The 24,282-nt window shown below is 33.4% G+C and overlaps 1 protein-coding gene across 1 annotated transcript in view; it reads left to right on the forward strand.

The window, feature by feature from the left end:
• The window catches only part of LOC129235214 (matrix metalloproteinase-2-like), an 88,884-nt gene that overhangs the window by 23,958 nt on the left and 40,644 nt on the right, over window positions 1-24,282 (forward strand). The window contains exon 2 of the mRNA XM_054868919.1: window positions 21,910-22,208. Within this exon, the coding sequence (XP_054724894.1) occupies window positions 21,910-22,208 (299 nt within the window). The remainder of the gene's footprint in view (window positions 1-21,909; window positions 22,209-24,282) is intronic.

Raw genomic sequence — 24,282 nt, forward strand, 5'->3', positions numbered from 1 at the left:
CGAAGTGGATCTTAAATGTAACTGACCCACCAAAGGCTTAACGACTAAAGTTGTTTTGGTTTGACATTATAGTTAAATCTTAACACATTTTTAAGTCGGGAAAAACTAAAGTAAAAACTTAAGAATCTGCAACTCATTAAGATGCGAGTTTATCAAAAAGTTACATGTCATTGCAATAATTTTTACAGAATGGAGTAAAATAAAATCCCTGCAAATATGACACAGATTTCGCAGGGGCTATCATGTGTTCCCTGATGTGAACGCCCAGAAAAATAATTTATTTGGCAACTTTTGCCTGTGAGTTCATCACAGGCAAAACTGTGATGTTGTAACTGACTGTTGATAAACAGGAGGGTTTATCAACAGTTCGGCGACAGTTCAAATTTCCTTCCGCCTTTAATATAGCAAAAGGTATGATTGAAACTGAAAATCGGGGGGGGGGGGGGGAGAGAATGAAATGTCGGCGAAACTGGGGAGACAGCCTTTAGAGACAGTACGGCAATGTTACATTTTTTTTAACCAATAATGCTATTTTTTTTACTGAATACATCTGTACAAGTATTTTATCCTTCTGTAAAATTCGCTGTTTTGTTCAGTAAAATGATAATTCTCCCCAGGGCTGTGGAGTCGAAATCGGATTGATTTTGGGGTAAAGGGGTCGGAGTCGGAGTAGTTCGTAAACATGCCGACTCCGCGACTCCTGGTTTCTTTTTATTCTTTAATTTTCACTGACTCTCCTTGCATTTTTTAAAAAACTGACTACCAATAAATTTGATTACGTGTGTGAAGGCCTACTAATAAGAACTCATTGTGGCAACCAGCTGGCTTGATTGTTTATCGAACTTTCTGTAACAGCTACCTACGCCGTTTCTTATAGTTTGCTTATTTTCTACCTTTATTTAACTCATAGCAACTATCAGCAAACAGTTTTGTTGCCTAACATTTTCTATAAATAAAAATAACATACTTTTACCTCGATCTCAGTTATAAAATAATAAAAGGAATGAATGTATCGCTTGAGCATGTCGGGAAACTTCTGAGGGTGCTTGGTAAATTCAAATAAGTGTTGGCACGAAAGCGTAAATCCAAAAGATCCAATAAAATATAAATGTTTTTTTTTTTTTTTAAATCTAAAAACTTTATTTAAGAAAGCTTGATTATCATTGAAAAGTACAAAATAAAATTAGTTCATGATTTATTGGTTACAACACTCAATAATTCTAGTTAATCCTAAAATCTTCATATTGAGGTTAATTCTGAAACTGCCAATAAAATTAAAATTAAAAACTTAGCCAAGAAATGTAGTTATAGTAAAAGCTATTGGTACAAAGCTGTATACCGCCGCATTTTGTGTAAAATTTGCTCCAGACGTACATGTATCCGACCTCTCTCCGCAATATAGTACATTATTTTTGTTGAACTTTCTAAGATGAAATTTAAGATTTATCATTGGAAAAAAAATTCAGAATTAAAGTATTTCGATTTTTATAAACTCTGAAATTAAGTTGAGGTGTCACCCACCAGATGGGTGTCACTTGGGAGGGGGGCGGGTGCCCTCTGTCAAGAAAAGTTTTTTGACTTTGCAAAAAAGTTTTTTTTTTCTCTAAAAACTCTTTCTCTCACTCTTCTCTGTGCTTTCAAAAATTGGAAGCACAGGATTTGATCAACATCTATTTGTTCAACATCAAAGGGGAGCAAATTAATCCTTTTCAGTTTTTTAAAAAATGGGATTTTTAAGTAATCTCACTTTAGAAATCGCAACTATTGGATAATTTGATTTTCAAATTGAATTTCTAACGTTGCATGCATCTTACGTTACAGTAAAATACAACGCGAAAATTTCGTAAAAAGGAGTTAATATTTCGATCTCTGTTTTGGGGTCTTTCCCCCCTTCCCATGAGTGGGGGCGGGGGTGATTTGAAGAAAAGAATAAAAATAATAAAAAAGAGTCGGAGTCGGAGTCGGACGTTTCAAAATCCTGGAGTCGGAGTCGGCCATTTTTTCTTCTGACTCCGCAGCCCTGATTTTCCCCTCTCCTCATCCCTCAAAAATGTAAGTTCGGACACCCATGACATTTAGCAAACCTAGCGAGCTCTTAAACGTGGGCTTTCAAGTCAATCTTTAAAATTCACCCTGAAATATTACTTCACAACGTGTAACTGCAACTGAATGCAAGCATTTCTTATGCTTTCAAAACATACGATAGCCTAATAGAAATGTTGACGAGCATTGTGGAAGGAAGTGAAAGCCCAAGAATATCAAGATTGCTTCTTTGGAATCATTACTGAGGCCCATTTAGGTGAAACGACTGCTAGTAACTGATATGAAATCGCCTGCCATAAACTACGCTATTGTACGTTTATGATAAAACCCGAAGCGTAAGATTTTATGATTGACAAGATGTTTTGAAACAAGTGTCAAGTTTTCTTAACAAGATTGTTTCCCCCAGTTACATAAAATTCAAGGAAGAAAAATTTCCCACGAGAGGAAGATTCAAACGGAAGACCTAATAAAAGATGGAAGGATTGCCTTGATGAGGATTTTTCAGCATTAAAATTTGAAAACTGGAGGTCAATTTCTGGTGTGACGATGGAATGGAAAAGGCTTCTGTAAAAGGTCATAGCCCACAAAGCGCTGTTATGCCATAATGTTGTTGTTGATGATGATTCAAATTTTTCATTTTGTAAATTTACTTGCTTTTCATATCGTTCTTGCATTTGAATTGAAGGGCTCGGGGCAAGAATGTGATACACTACATGATGGAAATTTTCAGTAGATCAATTTCCAACTTACAAAAAATGCTTATAGAATTTTTCAAAGGTATTATGCATTTTATATTCTGCAATACTAGAACCAGATATGTTTTTCTCCATATGACACATTCCATTTCATGTTTATTTCGTTTTTAGTTATGAGAAATAAGAATTTTGATCGAAAAGGCATTCTTTGTGGCCTGTCACATTTCTGCCCCTAGCCCTTCATTTCATTTTTCCATTATCGATAACCCTCCATTTAAATTTTGACCACTAATTTTATTCTTGTACCTTTAAAGTCATCCACACGAACATTATTATTCTACTGCAATACTTTGTTTCACGAAAAACATCTAATTTTAAATATTCATCCCGTTTCTTGCAGTCCGTTACTTTAGTAATACGAGAGTAGAAAGGGTCCACCGTTTTTCAACTGAAACACGTTTCGCAAAGGAAGCTAGTTTGAAAACAATTACAAAGTTGACCTCGATAAAAAGAAAAATATGGAGAAAAAAAATCTTCCAAACGACTTTATTCCTGTTTCATAAAATATCACATACATCAATATTAAACCATCTAAGCATTAGCAGTTTCATGTTTCAATATTTCGTTCTCATTTTTCGTGACCTAAGTGTTTTCTTTGCCTGTTGACAAGGACTACTCGGTTTTTGATTAAGTTTTAGCACCGCATGAGCGGCAATTATTTATTTATTTTTTAATGCACGTAGAATGTTGACCTACAGCAGTTTTTATGAGATTTTTTTTTATCCCATCAATTTAATTATTTTAGAACTTCATTGTTTTTAGTTTGTAAAATACGGCAAATGGACAAAATGTTAAAAAATCGGTAATTAGGAACGGCATAACCGCAAAAACCAGCTGCTCACTGACAGGCGAATTTCGATACTACATAAAGATATTGTTTTTCTCGTCATGTTAGTGCAAATTTGAGTTCTCGTTTAAAAGTTAGTTTTACTTCTTCAGATTATTATTTTGAAAAAAAAAGCAAAGCATACATTTCAGAGAAGCTCTCAGTACACTTGATGCAGTGTTTAAGTTTGAAAGAACCTGCAAAGAACTGTTTTTCTAAAGTACATATGTTTTTAAACTTTTACCAATGTGACCTCAATTTATTACGAGAAAAAAAAAAAAAAAAAAAAAAAACCTGCAGGCTATTATAAATATTTCGTGACATCTTAAGAAGTAGTTTTCTTTCATAAACACAATGCTCTCTGAACAATATTTTAACCACGTTCCGAAAGTAGATGAAAATAGAGAGATAATTACTTTCCGAAAAATTAAATTTTGACCATTCCTCTCGTATGCATTAGAACACTCATTCGGATGTGGAATAGATAATGAGTCATAGATCTTTACGATTAAGAAGGAACTTCATTCATAATTTTTTTCTACTATGTGGAATGGCCGCAGCTTTCTCATAAAATACTGACTTTTGTCATAAACCGGTTTTCATTCTTCTCTGCAATGGCATTGGTTCCAAACCGTTAGCTAGGTGAAAGCAAATTATTGTTACCTCAATTTCCGACGATCGTGGTTTGTGGGTGTTTATGCGGCGCCACAATGATGACGCAACATTGCACTAAGTTCAAGAGGATTTGAGATATTGTTTATGTCCCGGAACTACGCATGCCTACCGGAACCTCATCAAAGAGACAGAAACCTGCTCAAAATACCTTGTGGTTGACTTACTTCGTCTTGTCTTCTTGCAGCTACAACTGAATTAGAAAATTAACTATGCTAATACAGGGAAAGAAAAGCATAAAAGTATATCCCGGTTAAAAAAAATATATGCATCATAAACTATTGCACTTAGCACAATAAATTATACATAAAAATTAAGATAAACTGTCCAATTTTTTTTTCAGTCACAGATATTCGATTTGTGCATCTTTCCTAACGTGACGCACATCTAGCATACATTGTAGAGCATTTTACTATCAATTTTTGGTAATTCTACACATATGCAATCTTTCAGTTCTTGCAATGGTGTAGGCAATAGTGATGTATAAACACTGTCTTTGACGAAACCCTATAAAAAAAAAATAAAAAAAAATCATGTTGGGTTTTGTTTGGGGATCTGACTGGCCAACGCATGAAGGGTAAATCATCATCATCTGCACGGCCCATCCAGCGTTGCGAAACGTCAGTGGCGCCACGAAGTGGATGGGTTTAGGGAAAAAACACCCTCCCTGAGGTCTGTCAATCCTAATACAGTAGTTAATACACGTGGTGTAAGGACTGTTAGAATAAAAAAAAAAAAAAAAAAACGGGATATTCTTTTATGCTAACCCTGCACTGCTAAAAATTTTCCAGAAAATTTAAGGTAATTGTTACTGGCATCCATGTTGCCAGTCACTATTACCGTAAAAATCAAATGTTACTGTAAAATTTTACGGTTTCCTCGGTAGGCCACAGCAACCAATTGGAATAGGGATCGCTTATTTCTCCGGTACAAATTACCGTAAAAATCAGCGATGCTGTAAGTCCGCCATTTTACAGTAATAATTACCAGAAAATATTCCTGAATTTTTAACCAGTTCAAACTCGTTATGACGATACGAAAATAAGGCCTTAGTTGATATCGTATATTTTTCTAAAGCATTTAATCCGCTTAAATGAGTACAATGCTAACTCTTGCAATCATTTCATAAATGAAAAGTGATGATAACGCATCACAATCTGCATTTTGAAAAATGTCTCTCTCTTTCTGTAATCATTATGTTTTCAAGTGAAAGGATATCGGTTATCATATGCTTAAATTGAAAATTATTGATATAATAAAGCGAGCAGAATTCATTATCCTCTATGCCTCTAGTTCCTACTTTTTAACATGAAGCTTAATAGTACCATGCGTTGCCATATGGTCGAGGAGAATGTAAATTACTTCACAGGAATATTGCATACATTACTTTACACCAGTCGCGAATTCAGGTTTTTTGTCGAGGGAGGCTGCGGTTATAAAAATTTGTTTTGTAGTGGAGTTTCCAAGTTTTACTGAAACGCATAAAAGCGATTTCTTTTTCTGTTATCACAAAGTCACATACCTATGAATATAGATATGATTAAAAATATACGTATGAAAGTGGAAATATCACAATGGGGTTATGTTTTAAAATGTTTTAATTCGTCAAGGAAAAACAATACTTGTGGTAATTTAGGAAAACTGCCATGTAATAAAGCTAATCAATAATTGTTTTCGACCTCGTAAATGCTACAAGTGGAACGAGTGAGAAAAAAAAGCGAGAAGAGTTTTGAGTCTGCGAAGCCGGAAAGCAATACTGCCATCTTGAAAACGAGGTTAAAAGCTAGCAGGTGTAGCGATTATTAACCAGGTTTTCTTTTTATCTCTTAATAAAAAGAAAACCTGGTTCCGTTGGCTAAAGAGTAGTTTAGTTAATAATAAATCTCATCAGGAATCGAAACATTAAAAAATTAGCATTTCTGTACAGGAGAAAAAAAAAACTTATTTCGATTTTTTTCCAAATCAGCCTTTTTGAAAACCGTTGCTCTGCGGCATCATCAGTCCTAAAAGCGGCACACGACACTGAGATAAGCGAACACTTAGTAAAGAAAAACAAACAGATCACTGAGCATGTCATTCAGAGAAACGTATATTACAGAGACTTGAAGACTTATCAGTTTTATTAAGGATTCCTACTGGCCATACTTCGCAGCTGGAGGAAAGAGAGGAAGAATCATCTTCAAGAGGTCTACTTTCTATTTGCGGAGGCTGTTACCTCAAGTAGCGCGCTTCTTTGCGCCACGGAAACAGTTAATTCTTTGAAGTAAAAAACAAATGTTTTGAGACCTTTTAAGCTTCCTGTACTTTTTAGGCACTTAAGAAACGATTCTGAATTACTTCTATTTAATCTTTTCTTCTTATGATTTTTTTTTTTTTTTTTTTTTTTTTTTTTTTTTTTTTTTTTTTTTTTTTTTTGAGGAAGGAGAAGCTTAATTTTGGTTGATTTGCGCTAAGTGAAATATTGTGCGACTGAAATCAGATAGGGGGAAAATCCTTCTGAAAACACTGAAAAAAAAAAAAACTTGGGAAGTTGTTGAGTGATTAAAAGAATTGTTTTACTTTGATTTTTTGTTTTCTTAAGATTCTTTTAAAATCTTCAACGCTATTTAAAAAATAATAATAACATCAGTGAGAAATAAAATAAATAAATAAACAGCATTGCAATCCTTAGTTAACGAAGAAAGTAATTGTTTGCTAGAAAGCTTAAGAGCGAGAAGAATTTCAAATGTGGATTGAGTTCGGCCAGTGTTCACTTGAAAATTCTTACAACTCCTGTATTAAATAACTTAGGAACTTGAAGTATTTTTTTTTTTTTTGCGTGAAAGAGATCTTTTAAATGATACATAGAAATGCACAAAAATTGTTCCACCCTTTTACCCAAGGCAATTTATGTGAAAATTAAGCTTAAAATATTAATTGTAAAAAAAATAGTTTGAAACTTATTAAAAATAAAAAATAAATAAATAAATAAAACGCCTCGAGTTGCAAAGCTCCGGTCCCAAACAAAAGTTGTCCTATATTTCAAAGTCAAATGATGCTTTAGGATTTCCTGGACATCGCAGAGTCACCCACACTCACGAGCACTTAAATAGAGAAAAAAGAAGAAGAAAAAGAATTTAATTTCAATGTGCGTTACAATTCGAACAAAGTAAATATTCCCGTTTACGAAAGGGAACTCAAAGTTCACAATAACCTGCCGCGATATCTCACCAAATATGGCACCAAAAGTACTACGCCAAATCCACTGTTAACTTGGCGAAATTCCCATAACGCCCCACATTGAACCAACGGAGAGTTTCAACCTCAATCTCTGTAAAACTGTATTTCCTGCATCGCTTTGCAACAGACTAAGAGGTGCATGGTACAGGTATTTAATGTGCTTTGCTTCTCACTCTGCGGCACTTTTGTGTAGGACTTTTGTATTCGATTAACATCCCATTTACCTACTGTTATTTCAATTTCAGATTTTAAACGCCAACCAAAACATTAAATTTCTTGAAATTTGAAAGTGGTGTTCTCTATGTTTCTTACGCTTTTCCGCACATACCGAAATTTTTATTCTTTATACATAGTACATTATATATTTTTAAAATAGAGAGTATAGAAACAAACAGTTCCTATCAACAGATGCGCTTTTAATTTATATTTTAGTTCTGTTTTAGTAAGGTATTTACTTACAATTGCTACAAATCTAGGTTTTGGTATCCAAAGTAAAATTTTATGAGCAGTTCAATAAAATACATCATGCTTATTGTTTCTAAAAGGAATTGTGACTTACGGCTGGCTGTAAATCTCTAAAAATTATCCAGTGTCCTGGTATACTAATAGGGGCGTCATTGTGAATTTTTCCAGGTCATGTCACAGGGCCTAATTTTATGAACATTATCGAAAAACAGCAAAACGACACACCCACTTATATGTAAATAAATTGATTTCTCAAAACCAGAATGCGGGGTGATTACCCCTCCCTCCCCCCCCCCCCGCCAAATGATAGGCCTGTTTACTAACTTTGTGGAGTAGTACATTGCGAACACAACATCTTTCCGGTGTTAAAATTTCACTTACGATGAGGGTGAAATTTTTTAATCTTGCCCAAAAATTCATTAAGAAAAAAAGGTAAGAAATATAAATTTTATTGCTTGTACACCCTCTCATTTTTCAGATTTAAGACTTAAATAAACTATTTTAAAACAATCAGCTTCATTTACATAATTTTACTCAATAATGTTTTTACCGGAATTTTCCGTTTGGCAACATTCTTCTAAATTTAGTGTAATAGTTCATTTTATGTTTTTAATGTGCCGAGTGTCGTTTTTACGTTATATGTTTATTTATCATTTTTACTTTTAGTCGAAATGAAATTCTTTTATATGTTTTAAACTCTGCTGAATAACTTAACATCAGTATCTGTTTTTTTTTTCTCCGAAGCTTTTATTCGCATGAGAGAGTTCTCCCACACACTACTCCAAATCGGCTAGCGTCTGTCTACAACTTTGAGCAAAAATACTTTATTAAACTTCTTAAAACACACCCTGTTTGTTTATAAACCAAATACAAATTAAAATTCCATTCATTTTCTATTGCACGACTGATGCTGAAGCATCTTGCTCCATGGAATATCAGTTGAGTGGATCTCTCCTATCGATACTACTGTCGCCGGACGACGGGTTATCAGGGTCTCGTGCCATTCTAATGTGATGAGCTGTCTTCTCTCTAGGATTTACCTCAATGGCGCCGACCAGTCAGATCGATCCGCGTTGTCATAGGAACGGGACGCCTTTAAGCACTACACCACGAAGCAACGGAGAGAGCTAACTAGCAGTGTTTACTCAGGAAATAGGGTTTTATTCTTTTCCGTATTCCAGGCGGGAAAATTTTTTCTAAAGATTGTAGATAATAATTTTTTCCCGGAAGAAATAAACCGACTTTAAATCGAGCAATGAAATTGCTATTTAAACCACAGAAATCTATTTTCAGGAAAGCTGAATCTCTAATGCTATAACTTAGAGACTTAATAGCGAAAACTGGCTTGGAATTTGCTGAAACTAACTGTTGGAGCAGGAATTAAAATGGAGGGAGCAAGTTCAATAATTGGCTTAGTAAAAGCTGACCCAAAGACCCCATGTGACTCAACAACGACGAATGGTTGGCAAATTCTGCGTGATTTCTTCCAATGCTTTGCTTTAAAATCTATCACATGACTTGGAGTCTTGGTTTCATGAATGAAAGTCTTCACTCCTTCCATTTTATCTCTTCTCAATGGAATAACTTTCTACAGTTAGGTAGATGGTTCAGCGCTAAGTAATTGTTACTTCACATTTTCCACGAACTTGACTTTTGTGAGATAGTTTAAAAATGACAATACAAGAAGCAATTTTACCGATAGTATAATTATTTTTACCGGTACGTACAATTTGATGGTCCAAACTATCTTTGCTCCCAGTTAGTTCGGATTTTTGACGTTCTACTGTATTTTGATTATTTTAATACAAAAATAACGGTACGCACTCGCTACCTAAAATTGCCGGTCAGCGTTTGGGAAAACTTCAGAGTAGGAATAATTTGACATAATATGAACTTTAATGCAAATCTTAAATACACTGTAAAAACGATTCAGAAACGTTCCTAGAAAATAATGGGCAGCTGATGTGCCCAATTTCTGCCAGTAACATATCTTGCAAAATCCAGGAACGTTTTTCACTGAAATTCAGTAACCTTCCGGACATTATCCTGGAAGCCTACTAAAAAATTTAGAGATATTCCCGTTAAAAGGCATTTGTGTCTCTGGAGAATTCGAGTAAACTTAAGAAGGTATAATATAATAGCTCGGCATCTTCCTGATTTATCAAGGAAGTTCCAAGAGCATTATTGCAAACATGGCCAAAGCTAAGCCAGAGTTGCTGGTAAGGAACGAGAATTTTTCTCGCTTGCAATTCTTGCAAAGCAACGTAGTTCATACTTAGTCGCTCCTTCTGGAAGCTTAATTAGCATGGACGGGCCGTACTTGAAGCAAAGCCGATACTCTTTATAAATACGCTCAGTTAATCTGTAAACTGGGAGCTAAAAATATTTTTCACAACAGTGAAATGTCAGCATTCTTGCGACTTGTAGCAATTCAGGAACCTTTTTGAAAGTGGTACTTGATTTTTCCAGGAAGTGGATAAAAACCATTAAAATCCCGAAACGTGACACTGAAATACCCAGTAACGTTTCGGAATTTTGTTTACACTGTAGGGTTTTAAAATCGTCTTTAAATAGTAGTAACTGAATGTTCCAATCACACTGTAGTTTAAAAAATTATATGATTGGGAAAAAAACTAATGTATTAGTCAGTAATTAGTAAACAAATTTTGCCATTTTTTCTGATTAATTAATAATTTTTAACTTATCATATTTTATTCATTTTAATTTTTTTAGATTACTAATAATTTTATATGCAATTAACATCAAAGTAATGTGCTATTATCGCAATGATGTATTAACAAAACATGTTATAAATAAATTATAATTATAGTATATTAAATTTTAATTAGTTTAACAATTATAATTTTTAATATTTAATTAACAATATTGCTAAGAATCATAAATATCATTTTAATATTGCAAGTATCTTAGTTTCAAGCACAAATATAAAAAATACCAGACATCATGATATTTTCAAAATACATATCTGTATATCACGATAGATGAAGCATGTAGGTGCAAAGGTAGGTATTTTCAATTCCAATTGTTTCGCAAATGCGTTTTTCTACAGTTATTTCATTACAATACTTTGGTAGGCCGACAACCTGAGAACAACGGTCAGAGAATTTCAAAACGATCTCCTACATGGTTTAAGCAAAACAGGAAAAGTTAATTTAACTCATATATCTTTTTGTAGCGATAGCTATGTCAATTTTTTTCTTAATTTTTTTTTTCTTGAGATACTTGTTTTTGTAGCCGTACGATTCATGTATCACATATGAAGCAAACCCTGAGCTTAACACACATGTTGTCGAAGCACTTTGAAAAAAATGTTTGCAAAGTATTTTCTTATAAACTTTTATAAATGTTAGTAGTTCGTTACTCCAATAGTATGGATTAATTTCTGTCGTGCTACTTAAAACCGTTTGTGATAATCCCTTGAATGCGGTTAATACCATAAATCAATCATACAAATTTACACCTTGTGACACATTAGTATCAGATGTGCTGATAGATCAGAGAAAAATAATGGTAACGTTATTAAATAAAGCTGAATTATTTATCTTTTCTGTTAAAGAATTCTTTCTCCAGCAATTTTCGTTTAATAGCAAAACATATATTGCTTTTCCTCCCACATTGTTGTTATTGTCCTGGGCAATGGCGGGTAATTTTCCTTGCAAACATACAATACACTGTAACGAAAATGATGCTATTGAAAAAATTCATACAATGATGGCAATCATGTAGAATACAGTAGCAAAAATGATGATATTGAAGAACTTGATACACTAAATAATTCTTTTTGTTTGAAATTTTTCTAGAGTTTTTTTTTTTTTAAAGTTAAGTTTAAAGAATTACTCAGTTTTTATTCCATGTGACCTTTTCATTACTTAAAACAACTAATTTTGTAATACGATGCGAGTTTGTTAACTGTATTGATTACAGACAACTCATTTATTTCATCCTCAGCACGTAATAAGGATTAGTAACAACCACACAATCTATCTTCGTTCCAAGAATTAGTTCTCTTTTCCACACCATACTAAAGATCTTTTGTTCAACGGAAGACCTGTCCCAACTCTAAACGTGGGTGTTCTCCCTGTGTCATATTAACCCACTTCACCTCTTAATGACGTCACTTTGTTTCACTTTTCATTGCTGTTAAACGTTGTTGAAATCTTTTAGGGCATGTACCATTGAAATTTAATTGCCTTTTGTTTCAATGACTGAGGCATGTTAATACTACTATTTCGATTTTTAAACCAAGAAAGAGTCATTTAACTGCGTATTTCTAATAGAAATTTCACTTAACTATATGGGTATGGGTATTATTTAATATATGCGACTATACTTAGTGCATGACGATTTTTGCTTAAAGCTATTATTCAAACCTAAAATTTAAAAAATACAACTAAGAATTATAAAAACAAAAGCAGTTCATAGATTAAGTATTTTGGGGTACTATACTGATGTGATACGCTCAATCAAAATAACGTATTTTCTGCTACATAAGAATAATTTAGCAAAAGGCTGCCATATGTAGGATACAAATAAAAAACAAATTTAATCTTCTGAAAATTCCCTGAACTTTAAAGTAGGATTTAAAAATTGAATGAAATGTTATTTCATTTCAAAATTTAATTAGTTTGCAAATTCTATCTGATAATTATCTGCCCTCAATAACTTCTTATTCATCATCACCATAATTATCTTCAGTAAGGAATGATCTTTAGTTCCATCAACGGCCATCTTAATTCCAGATTTCTACGAAAAATTTAACGATTTTCGTCCCTTCACTGTCTGCCAAGTTGTCTTTACCCACTAGCAGGATAAAAAAGCGACTGTTAATAGCTGAAACGAGGATGGCACACTCACAATTTGTACTTATGTAACATTCTGAGCCGGAATTTTAAATGGGAAAAAATAGAGTCTTATGTAAAATACGCTACTAAGAAAATAAAGATATCTTTTGCTTATGAAATGGCCTTACTGCTCTCACAATGCGTCAGGCATACAGGGCCTGATTACTAAATAGGCCAACTAGGCCGTGGCCTAGGGCCTCCGCTATTTAGGGCCCCCAAATGGCAAAAAACTGTTTTAGTCAGTGGCTAAAATTGTTTTATCCAATGGCTAAAATTGTCATGCTTGAAAAAAGGGGACCCCAAAAATTCTTTAGCCTTGGGCCCCTTGATGTCTTAATCGGGACCTGCAGGCATAGTTTCAATTTTGGGAATGAAGAAAGTATCCAATCACCGAATGAAATTCTGTATTTTGCAGAATGATTAAATACAAGCACGCACACAAAATAAATACAGTTGAGTGGACCATCTGGGACCGTGAAAAGCCGTCGTTAAATAGAGCGTCGTTAAACAGAGAGCCAACTGTACATCTAATACAACATGACATTATGTATTCAAAAAAAGAATGTAATATTTCAATATAGTCTCCAACTTTCCCGAATATGGATCATTTTCGGAAGGTCACGGTGACCTCCCTTGAGCTCCTATTGAATCGCCCCTGATTGATTGTTTATAAAATGGAGGATCTACTTTCATAATGTGTAATTCATGTAACACTCGTGAAGGCAAAGCGCAGTATCTGCAGAAATGCGTTTTAGAGAGATTTGAAGAACCGCGGTTTCGATTACATACTAATAACAGGAAAATGTTGGAATTCGATGTTTTTTTCATGCTTCATTTTCATACCTATTAAGCAAGCTTACACAATAAAGCAAACGTATAATAGATGGCAAAATGCAAAAAATAATGAAAAATGAAATGCGTGCAGATACTGCGCTTTACTTTCCCACGGCAGTATGTTCCATCTTGTTCGTTTTCGAAATGGCGTTGTATCCTCATTGCACACGGTGCATATGATTCTCCTTATTTCAAATATTTGAACACCAATAGAAGATGTAAACATTCCCTGTTAAAATATTTCATTATACCTCCCATTTTTCTTCCCTAAACTAGTCTGCTCTAGCATGTGTAAATTTCAGAAGATTTCTTATCTTTGAACGTAAATCTAGTAAAACAAAAAGAAATGAAAAAGAACAGGAAAAAAAAATGGACGCAGAAACGGTGTGTCTTTTTTTACTATAAGTATCTACCATTAAAATATCCTTGAAAAAAAAAAAAAAAAGCACACTGCCTCCATTTTCGCTTCCTAGCATTACCCAGCTGCATTGGTCTAAAACAGATATACAATTCGTCACCGGAATGACAAAACTGAAACTAGTTTAACGCTGTATTTCATTTAATTTTTAACAGATTCCATAATTATTTTGCGTACTGTTATTATTATTAAAATTGTTATGACTTTGTAGAACTAATTTTTCTCTCTCATTTTGAGTGTGGTGCTGATAAATTTTTAATTATTATTATTATTTACATTTTTTAATGAAATGTTCCAACATTTATTATTATAGTCACACTTGTTTTTATTCAAAAACATACATCTCACCAAAAAAAAATCCATCGGGTTTGTAAAAACTGGCAGGTTGAGTATTTTACTGAGTTGCCAAAGTAAGACGTGCAGTCGCCAGTTGACGAGTGATTATTTTCAGGTCTAATGTATCCCCCCAAAAAATTAACGTTACCGTCTATTCAAAACAAAGTACCGAATAACTGCTAATAATGTTAAAGAGCTTTCAGTTTCCTAATCACAAAATTGTATGCCAACATTTTCGCACTTTAAATAAACTACCATACAATTAATAAAAATAAATTGAAGTAAGGGAAGATGCTTCCCCCTAATTATCGAGCTCTGTTGGATTTCCGCTCCTAAATGGCCGCAATGAGAAAATATGATAAGTTTAATGTTGGGACACGAGAATTTTGTGGTACAGTAAAAGGGCGTACGCCAATTTAGAGGGAAAGATAACAGCATATTCATTATTTCAGTTTCCCGTTGCTCATTAATAAGTTTATGTTGTACACATTCGGAGGCTTAACGCTCATTTATATCCCCATCATTATTATCTGCATCATTACAAAAGTATGACTTATAGAGTGATTGTTTTTTTACTGTATAATGTCTTTAGATGTATTGAGAATACGTTAGAGTTTCAGTATGCTTATGCTGTGTTTCAAAAGGATGTTTTTTTGAACTTTTAAGTTTGAGTTTCTGAACGACGAGCTGTTGATAGACGAATTCCTATTTCGTGAATGTTTTGATGAAGCATTGTCCAAAATAATGAATTTCAGTTTAGAAAGAGTTTTTAAAATAGCCCTGATATTGTCTTTTGTTTGACAAAGGGATTTTTAGAAATTATATTTTTTTTTCTTATCACTTAACTGCTGGACAAATCATTCAATGTAACTTGATTTTTGTAAAAATAAATGAATAAATAAATAAATAAATATAAAAATTAGCAGTTAGTTATAAGGCACGATATTTAGTATACAGGAAACAACATGTCAAAGCCCTCGTGAAGGAATTCAGGCCCCTAATGTGCAGATATTTTAAATGTAATTTTTGTCAATCAATGTACTATTAATCTTTAGTTTTGGAAGTTTTTGTCATACAAAAACTTTAGTCATACCTAATGAAAACCATAACTAAGCCATTTTCAACTAGTTTTTATTCCCCGCACTTCTTTTCGTTAAAGAACTATACTTGAACTCTCGTAATACGATCACGTTTAATACGAAATCACGGCTAAAGCGAACATTTTGTTCGTTTAGTTTGGTTTGGTATCTAAATACATTGAAAATTTCACATATAATACGTAAATTGAATTGAAAGTCTAGGCTAAGACGAACAAAAATTTCTGACCTCTTTACTTAAAATGTTCGTGGTTGAATACTGTAATTTTCTTTTTCAGAAATTATTCATCATTTTGTTAGGTAGTAGAAGTCTAATTGTGCAAAGAGAAGAAAATATTAAATATTTTATATGGAAAATAAAGCCCGAACATTTGTTTACCTGTGAACAACCTATTCCGCGATTGTCGATTATCATTTTCATTTTTCAAGATTTTGGAAAAACTTTCATTTATAAGAAATGAGTGATTAATTTTCTGAATATAATAATTAGTAGTAATGTTTTCTAAATATAGGTAAGCATTTCTTCGTTTTTTCACAGTATCACTTATTCACGGTTGTTACGAATAACTGCTAATACGAACGAATTCGTGAATTTTTGCCATTTCGTATTAACAAAGTTCAACTGTATCTGCGTATTTTTGAAAAAAAAAACTCAAGCATGAAGAGGATTATAGTATTGCTAGTTGAATGCTATAGAAAAAAAATTCCCTCTTTTTCGGAATCTCAAGAGATTTACACAAAACTTTATTAAGTCCACTCACACCCCTTCGCTGCCTCATATGAGGCAGTGAGAAGCAAAGGGTTGTAAGTGGACATTTTCAAGTTTTGAGAAAAACGCGTTTAAAGATAACATCCTAGATAGGTTTTCATTGATTCCCCCCCCCCCAAATCATGGTGTATAACAGCACCTACCAGGGCTACTAGTACTCTATCTTGCAAATAGACAGAGGAAAAGTTCACCTACCATTGGCACTGGTTATCTCCATACTTTTAATTTTGCCACTTACATCCCTTTGCTTTTCAATGTCTCATGTCTTTTATTGCACGTAATTTTTTTAACTAAAAAAGTTTTTTTTTAATTTTATTTTTTTTTAATAATCGAAAGCATTACTATCTGTTGATCAAAGTCTGAGGAAGCAAAACATAAATCAATAACAATTAGTTTGTTATTGCTGTGACTTTTTTAAATTTTAATTATTTCCACAATATTGCATTTTATATCGTGTCCATCGTACAAATTAAAATAATTTAATGTACGTATTTGTCTTACTCGAACTACTGAAATTTTTCTGGAAGCTATTTTTGATCTCCACTTATTTTATAAGTTTTACAAAAGAAACTCTAAATGTTATGATGCTAATCAACCACAGTGTTAACTATTTTAGAACAAGTTAGTTTTAAATTTTTACTCAGGAGAAACTTAGTCTTCAGTTTTGAGACCGAGTTTTTAATAAATTGTTAAGCACTAGCATTTTTAAAAGCATTTTTAATGCATTAATTTCGTTATGAGTGTTTTATTTACTTATTGCGTGTGTTTATTTTTCTTCTAAAAAAGAAAAAAAAATCAAGTTTATTCATCTTATTAATTTAATTTGAAATATAAACGCGAAAACATGACAGTGTTACTGAATTAAAATATTTAAACACTTAAAACTTGGATTTAGAGCAGGCGTTATTTGAATTCAATTTTAACTCAACAATTGTAGCATACGGATTGCTCGTTATAAACATTTTGCGCAATCATTATTCGAACTGTAACTCGAATTAAAACAGAATTATTTTTTCTTTCTAAACTAAAAGCGTGAAAGTGGTTAAATGCTTCGTTTTTTTTTTTACCCTTATATTTTTGGTTTTTCTATGCGCAATTAGTATTTGAGACTTTTCCAGCATTTCAAGGTTAGCATTTCCATTTCATGCTAGTAAAATGTACACCACTGTGAGAGATAAACAATAACACCATTCCAATGGTTAGAATTTGATCTTCATTATCAATTGTCTGATCTATTCTTAAAAGCTATTTATCATTTTAGAACAATAATTTCAACGCCATTTCAGGCGAGGAAAATGGCGAATAATTACTAGAGAATCAAATATTAGACTTCACTGGGCATCTCTTCAACCATTTTCTACTTGCAGTAATTGCAGAGCTTTTATGAGGAAAGTGCTTATTTAATGACCTTGCCCCTTCTTTTTGTTTTTTTAACACTTTTTTTCACCGCAGTTACCTGAGTTAGACAATGTTGTGAACAACGAAAGATTCGAACAAATTTCTAAGATTGGAAATCAAACGATTGTATAGCCATATTTATTACATTTAAATTCATGTGTAGACTCGATCGATAATTACTGTCCTTGCATTTTATTTTGATGCCATAAAAATGCCATTGTGCACTTACGGATAATTTTAGGGAAGGTCTACTCAGAGGACGAGCCCACTGTAATTAGATTAGTGTGTCATTACAGAGTGAAGAGTAAACATAATTTTTCGCTTACGCTCTTAAAAAATGCTTAATGATCACTGAAAAAATGGGTATTCTGAGTTTTCTATGCCCACAATTGGCAGTAGATGTATAGCATGTTTTGTTATTTTAAATTCAATTCGAATGAATTAAATGCAATTTTAAATTTTTTACTAAATCTACTGAGCTGTTATTACTACCATTATAATTTTTTGAGACATAACTCGCATATATTTAAATTTTTTTAAATGTGTAAATAAAATAAAATTAGAAGCCTTGTATTTTTGTTTATTGTTAAATATTGCAATTATTTCCACCGAACTATTTCTAAATTATGATTTCGGTACACTAATCACAACATATAACTAAGTTGTAATTTTCAAATTACGTTTTTAAAAAGACTGATTCACCTAAGTTTTAATTTAATGAGAAATAATTCGGAGTCATCAAAACAATTATTAAAATCACGAATTTTCCATTAAAAAAAATCTTATATGTATGCTATTAAATACTTCATTACATCGAAACTACTTGACAATATAGATGTACACATATAGGATTGGTTTTTGTTCTTAGACCACAGACCTTTTGTTGTTAAACTAACGATCAATTTTCATCTCGATCACTTTTTTTCTAAACTTAGATCCAGTAAAAGTTCAACAATTCTCTTAGGCAAACCATAAAATTCAACAAGGAAATTTATTTCATCTTACTTAACAAATTTCGGTAAACTGGAAGATACCATTATCAACTAGCACACTATGATGCAGATACTGTTGCGGAACTTTCGTTGCGACACTGTTTATAAGTGCAAAATTATAATGCAAGCAAAGGAAGTAGACATTCCTATAATCAATGTTTTAGTTCGAAGTAAAACATGACTAATAACATTTTCCCTGAAACGTGCAATGACATTCTACCCACATCCCTTTTCAGCTAATGAATAAGTAAAATTCAAGAACTGAAAACGGTGAAAATAGAAGGAAAAAAAAAGTCTTGAAAAGTGGCTGAAGGAACGGAAATATCTTCAGACGTCACAGTCGGAATTTCCGTTCTTTTTGGTTCCAGACGCTTTACGAACAGTCGATTGACCATACTTTGAAGATATCCATTGTTCTTTTCTTGTAAGACGAGGTCTAACGTTGCTTTGAAAGCGATAGATCTTAAAAAAGATATAATCAAAAAGCAGTGAAAAAAGCATGAAATGTTTGACAAAAGCTGGTTGCTTGGTGTAACGAAATTTGACACTTTAAGCAGCGTGGGTTCCACAAGACGCTCTTTGTAGCTCTATGCTACTTTTTTGTGCAATGGAAAAGAACAGCTATGAATGCTTTTGTTATTAAGAATTGATGGTTTCGAATTTTCCCACGCTTTCTTGCTTCAAGAGAGAACATTGGAGCTCTATTAATCACAACCTTAGGCTTCATAGAGGAATTCATCAAGTGACGAGACAAACAAGAAAGCGTTAAATATATTGTTCGCGTCAGGTCGATTCTTGCAATTACTTGACAAAAATCAGCTGATTTTCTCCAAGCGAACTTGGAATTTTTTTTATCTGTTCGGTTTGTTGGATCAAAAAGCCAGCATATTAAAATTTTATTTTGGCGAAATAGTTTCTCAGATTTTACACTTTGCTGTAAGTTCCTTAAAGTATTACACATAAATTGAAATTCCGATTAACCGTGTGTGGATCGGATTGTCCGTTTTTCATATTATCCGTTCAGTTAGAAAGTCACCTGATTATCTGGTTTTTGTAATATTTTTCATTGCACTTAAAAAAAGCTATTGAAAACCTGAATCCGTACATTTTCAGGATAAAACGGGGAAAATCATAACTGTTGAAAAAAGTTGATAGTTAAAAAAGCGTATAAGCTGGAAATAAAATGATTTTTTTTTTTTTTTTTTTGAGTATTTTTGAGTAATCTAGTTTTTATCGTATTTATACGAGGCCAAATCAAAAAGTCTTTGCGGCTATTTTTTATTTGCCAAAAAAAAGATACCTACAGGTATTTGCAAATATACGTAGTAAACTATGTCACTTACACTATTTCTCCACATAGTCACCACACCGGTTCAGGCATTCGTCCCATCGCGGGACTAAGTTAGAGATCTCCCTGTGACAGAACTCTTCCGGCTGCCTGTGGAACCGTCGGACCGCGTTCTTGGTTTCTTCGTCACATGTGAATCTCTGTCCTGCCAGAAACTTTTTCAGTGGAGTGAAAATCACTAGGACAAGGTCTGAACTGTAGACGCATTTCCCTGTGAATTGCTATGGGTTTTTGTCCCTTGCTCCGTACAAAATGAATAACATTAGCGGCTCATAAGCTGTGGAGTCTGAAGAACAATTGTCATCTTAAATGACTGATAGGAGCTCCGCTCTTCCGAGCAAAAAGCAGATACGGCTGGTACGGTTCAAGGAACTGTCACTGTTTGGAATGTATATGTTTGCTTTGTATGCAAAGCCGTATTTTGGCTAAAAACAAATACTCGCAGAGACTTTTTGATTTGCCCTCGTAATTGAAATTAGTGATCACGTTATTACCAGAGGGGGAGGGGAGTGGAGATAGAAAAGGTAGATCTTTTCTTCTCCCAGGAAGTGGACAAAGCAACAAATAAATTACGTTATCTTCGGAAAAATGCTATGCTTACTTTAAATAGAAATTATTGTACGTTTTAAAAAAACGCAGCCAAGTTACAATAAATAATTATTTTCTCTATAGCACGCTTCCAAGCTGAAAAAAAAATAATGAAAGAAAAATTTTGCTTATTTGCTATTTTTAAAAAAATATTCGAATGAATTTATGTGTGTGTAATTAATTAGTATATAAAGTAGGAGTATTTCGTTCTGCTTCGCTATTCTATTCTTCCCCGATATCCCACGTGCATTCAAAAACGGAATGGAATAACTAACATTTAGAACAGAATAACATTAAAATGTGTAAATAACTTTAGTTTGTCTCAAATGAGTTGAAAAAAAAATCCGTGTTGAAATAGTTGGTAGGGGAGTGGAGAGTTTAATAAAAGAAAAAAGTGGCTCTCTCGAGAGCGAAAACAGCTAAATCTTGGATGAAATCCAAAATGCAAACACTCATTTAATTTTCTGAAGAAAACATTCAACCCAGGACAAAACAAGCACAATTCTGTCTGAAACTATGCCAGAAGATCAGTAACTTTTTATAAATCTGATTTTAAATTCTGCACATGGTTGTGGCATGTAGTCATTGTCATTATGTACCATCAACGACCCTGATAAATGAATTTATTTGTAGCTAATTTCCTAGAAGGATTGGTGATTTGAGTTTTTTTTTTTTTTTTTTTGACGCTGTCTCCTTGATATTTTAAATCTGCTTTTATCAAATTCCTGCTTTTATGATCAATGGTTTATCTTTAAGATTTCTTACAGAGCCACCCAGAGCCAAGGCGGGTCCCTTGTCAGTTTGGTCGCCGAGACCCCCGTCCCCCCCCCCCCCATCCCAAAAAACTAGCCAGATTTATATTATAACATGACTAGGCTGACATGCCCTCTCGCCTGCCTTGCCTAAACTAAAAAAGTAATATACTTGAGGAAATATGCGATTATAGCGACATTATTCCTCTCTGCAGCCATATTCTCACTTGTTTTGCTAATATTTATAGTGAGCGAAAAATCAATAAATATTTCTTGTCGAAAATTTAAAACTTTAAAACTGGTTTGTAACCTTTTCCTCGGTTCCTCCGGTCAACAACCGTTTCAGAAATGTTATGATTTTTACTTCAATATTTTATGTCCATTCAAATTTGCCAAAGAGAAAGTTTCGACAATGAAAGAATGACACGTTTTTAATCAGTTACCAACTAACTTCAGTATGAGAGCATTTAATTAGTCATTTTGTTTGATTCTCTCGTATTACAAGCTCAAGAAACTTTTTTTCCCTTCTTTTCAGAAACAAAATGGGGACCTAGTCAAGTACTGGCATCCTGTCGAAACTTACCTCAAACAGTTTGGATATTTGACACCGTCATCTGAAGGAGCTCAAGAACTGCGCACGGAGGACAAGCTTCGGGAAGCTATCAGGAGTCTGCAGAAATTCGGGGGGCTTAATGTTACGGGTATAGTGGACGGTCCTACTCTGGCTCTGCTGGGCAAGCGTCGCTGTGGCATGCCGGATTTAACGCCTGCCGAAAGGGTTCGGCGATACGCCATACAAGGACAGCGATGGGAAAACAAAGATATCACGTGGAGGTGAGCAGGAGTTAATGCTTCTGATAATTACTGTACGTACTTACTGCAAGTGCACTGAATTTTTTTTCGAAAATTCCTGAAATAATGGGCAACTAATGTGCCTAATTTCTGCTGTAACGTATTTGGCAAAAATCAGGAAAATTTCTCGCTAGAAGTTAGTCACATTCCTGAAATTAACCTGGAATCTTTCTATAAAATTCAGAAACCTTCCCAATCAAAGCCAGTTATGCTTCTGGACTAACTCATGAATCTTCAGTGAAAACTTATATATGTAGGGGAAGTTTGCCGTTAATGAACCAGTTCCATGATTGGACTTCGAAGATATTTTCCCCACCAGAGTTTTCTCAGGCACGAAATCAGTTTTAGTGTCCTCTTCTGTCTCAAAACTGTCCAATGCAGAATCGTCAAGGAGCTTGAATCAATACGTTATATTGTTAAACGTCCAAATAAAATTTCTACTGTTCACTTACTAATGATCGACATTTACATTTTGTTTTTACATGTTTTGAATATAACTGAACAATTAAATGGGAACATTGACTTGAAAGAGTGCATTTTCAAGTAAAATTCCTCATATTTAAAGTTTTATGATAGCAGTGACAACTATGAGAATATTCAAAATGACGCAGTTTCTATAATTGAACCGCTAGGTGTTTCTATGAATGAACCAGCTAACAAAGTGCTTCATTCATGGAATCTTACAAATGTTATTAAAGCTTCAGCTCAATTATCTTTGATAATTGATCAATCTTTTTAAATAAGTGTGATAATGATGAAAAATATTTTAAAAATAAGTTTTGGAAATTCCCCGTAGTTATTATGTTTTCAACTTAAAAACTTGTGTAGTGGATTCAGTATTTGTTAAAGTAAATTTTAATATAGTTTCAAGTACGTTTGCTGTTTCAGAAAAATATTCAAATAAGTAAAATAAGCCATTGGCTAACTGAGGGCATGCAACGTGCTATAGCAAAATCCTTGTCGTCAAGTAAAATCTTTGTGGATCAAAATTTTAGAACTTGGACGAAACAGGACTCCCATTTGTTCAAAAGAGGCCCCATGAAATTTTAGCTAAGAAGAGTAAGTTACATGTTAGAAAATATCAAGTGGTGAGCGAGGTGTGGTGAAAACAGCGGTGTTGTGTGAGTCCTGAGGGGGTTTTATGTTTCTACTGTGATAAAAAAATAATTAAAAAAAAAAAATTTCTCTTTTTGAATAACTTACTATTATTTGTAGTGATTTTACGATTTGATTTTCTTTCTTGAGAATGTGGTCCTTCGATGGAAACTCAATGATCCATCCATAGTAACTGGTTCCCATGAATGGACCACATGCTAAAATATTTATTTTTAATTTTTATTCTTTATTGAATACAGTTAGCATAAAAACGAATACTTTTATTAAAGGAGAAATATACTGAGTAAGTTTCCTATCGTCAATATAATGTTTGAGCCTAAACTACTTCCTAAAAAAGGTCAAAAGTGTTATGCGGTTCATTGATGGCAACCTTCCCCTATGTAAAAATAGCATGGTAACTTCCTGATTTACCAAGAAAGCTCCTAAAGCAAATATGACCGAAGCTAAGACGGAATTGCAAGCAATTCCTTCAAAGGTACATTATCCGGAGATTGCATTTCGCCCTTGATTAGGGTTCAGTCAATCCGGAGAGGCCGTATCTAAGCTGAAGGAGAAACACCTAATAAAGAAGTCTAATATATTTTTACACTGCTAGCTAAAAATGTGTTTCACCACAGTGTAAAATCTGCAGTCATGGAATTTGCTACGATTCAAGAAATTTTTTTCGCAAGAAAACTTGTTTTTAACAGGAAATTGTGTAGATCCTTGAAATCCCGAAACGTTACCAGGAAGCAATTAGTGACGTTTCGGTTTTTTTTTTTTTTTTTTTGCAGTATACGGGTGCAGGGGGAACAACTGTCCCCTTACTTCCAAAAGTAAAGAGGGCCTTGCCCCTCCACTTTTGAAGTTCTAAATTAACGATAGATCGGAAAGTGAAAGCGATGATCGATTAAAATGTACAAAGAAAGAAGAATTGTCCAAATAAGTGTGAGTTTTTGGA

The sequence above is a fragment of the Uloborus diversus genome, chromosome 2 (assembly GCF_026930045.1).
Source record: "Uloborus diversus isolate 005 chromosome 2, Udiv.v.3.1, whole genome shotgun sequence".
Taxonomy (NCBI): domain Eukaryota; kingdom Metazoa; phylum Arthropoda; class Arachnida; order Araneae; family Uloboridae; genus Uloborus; species Uloborus diversus.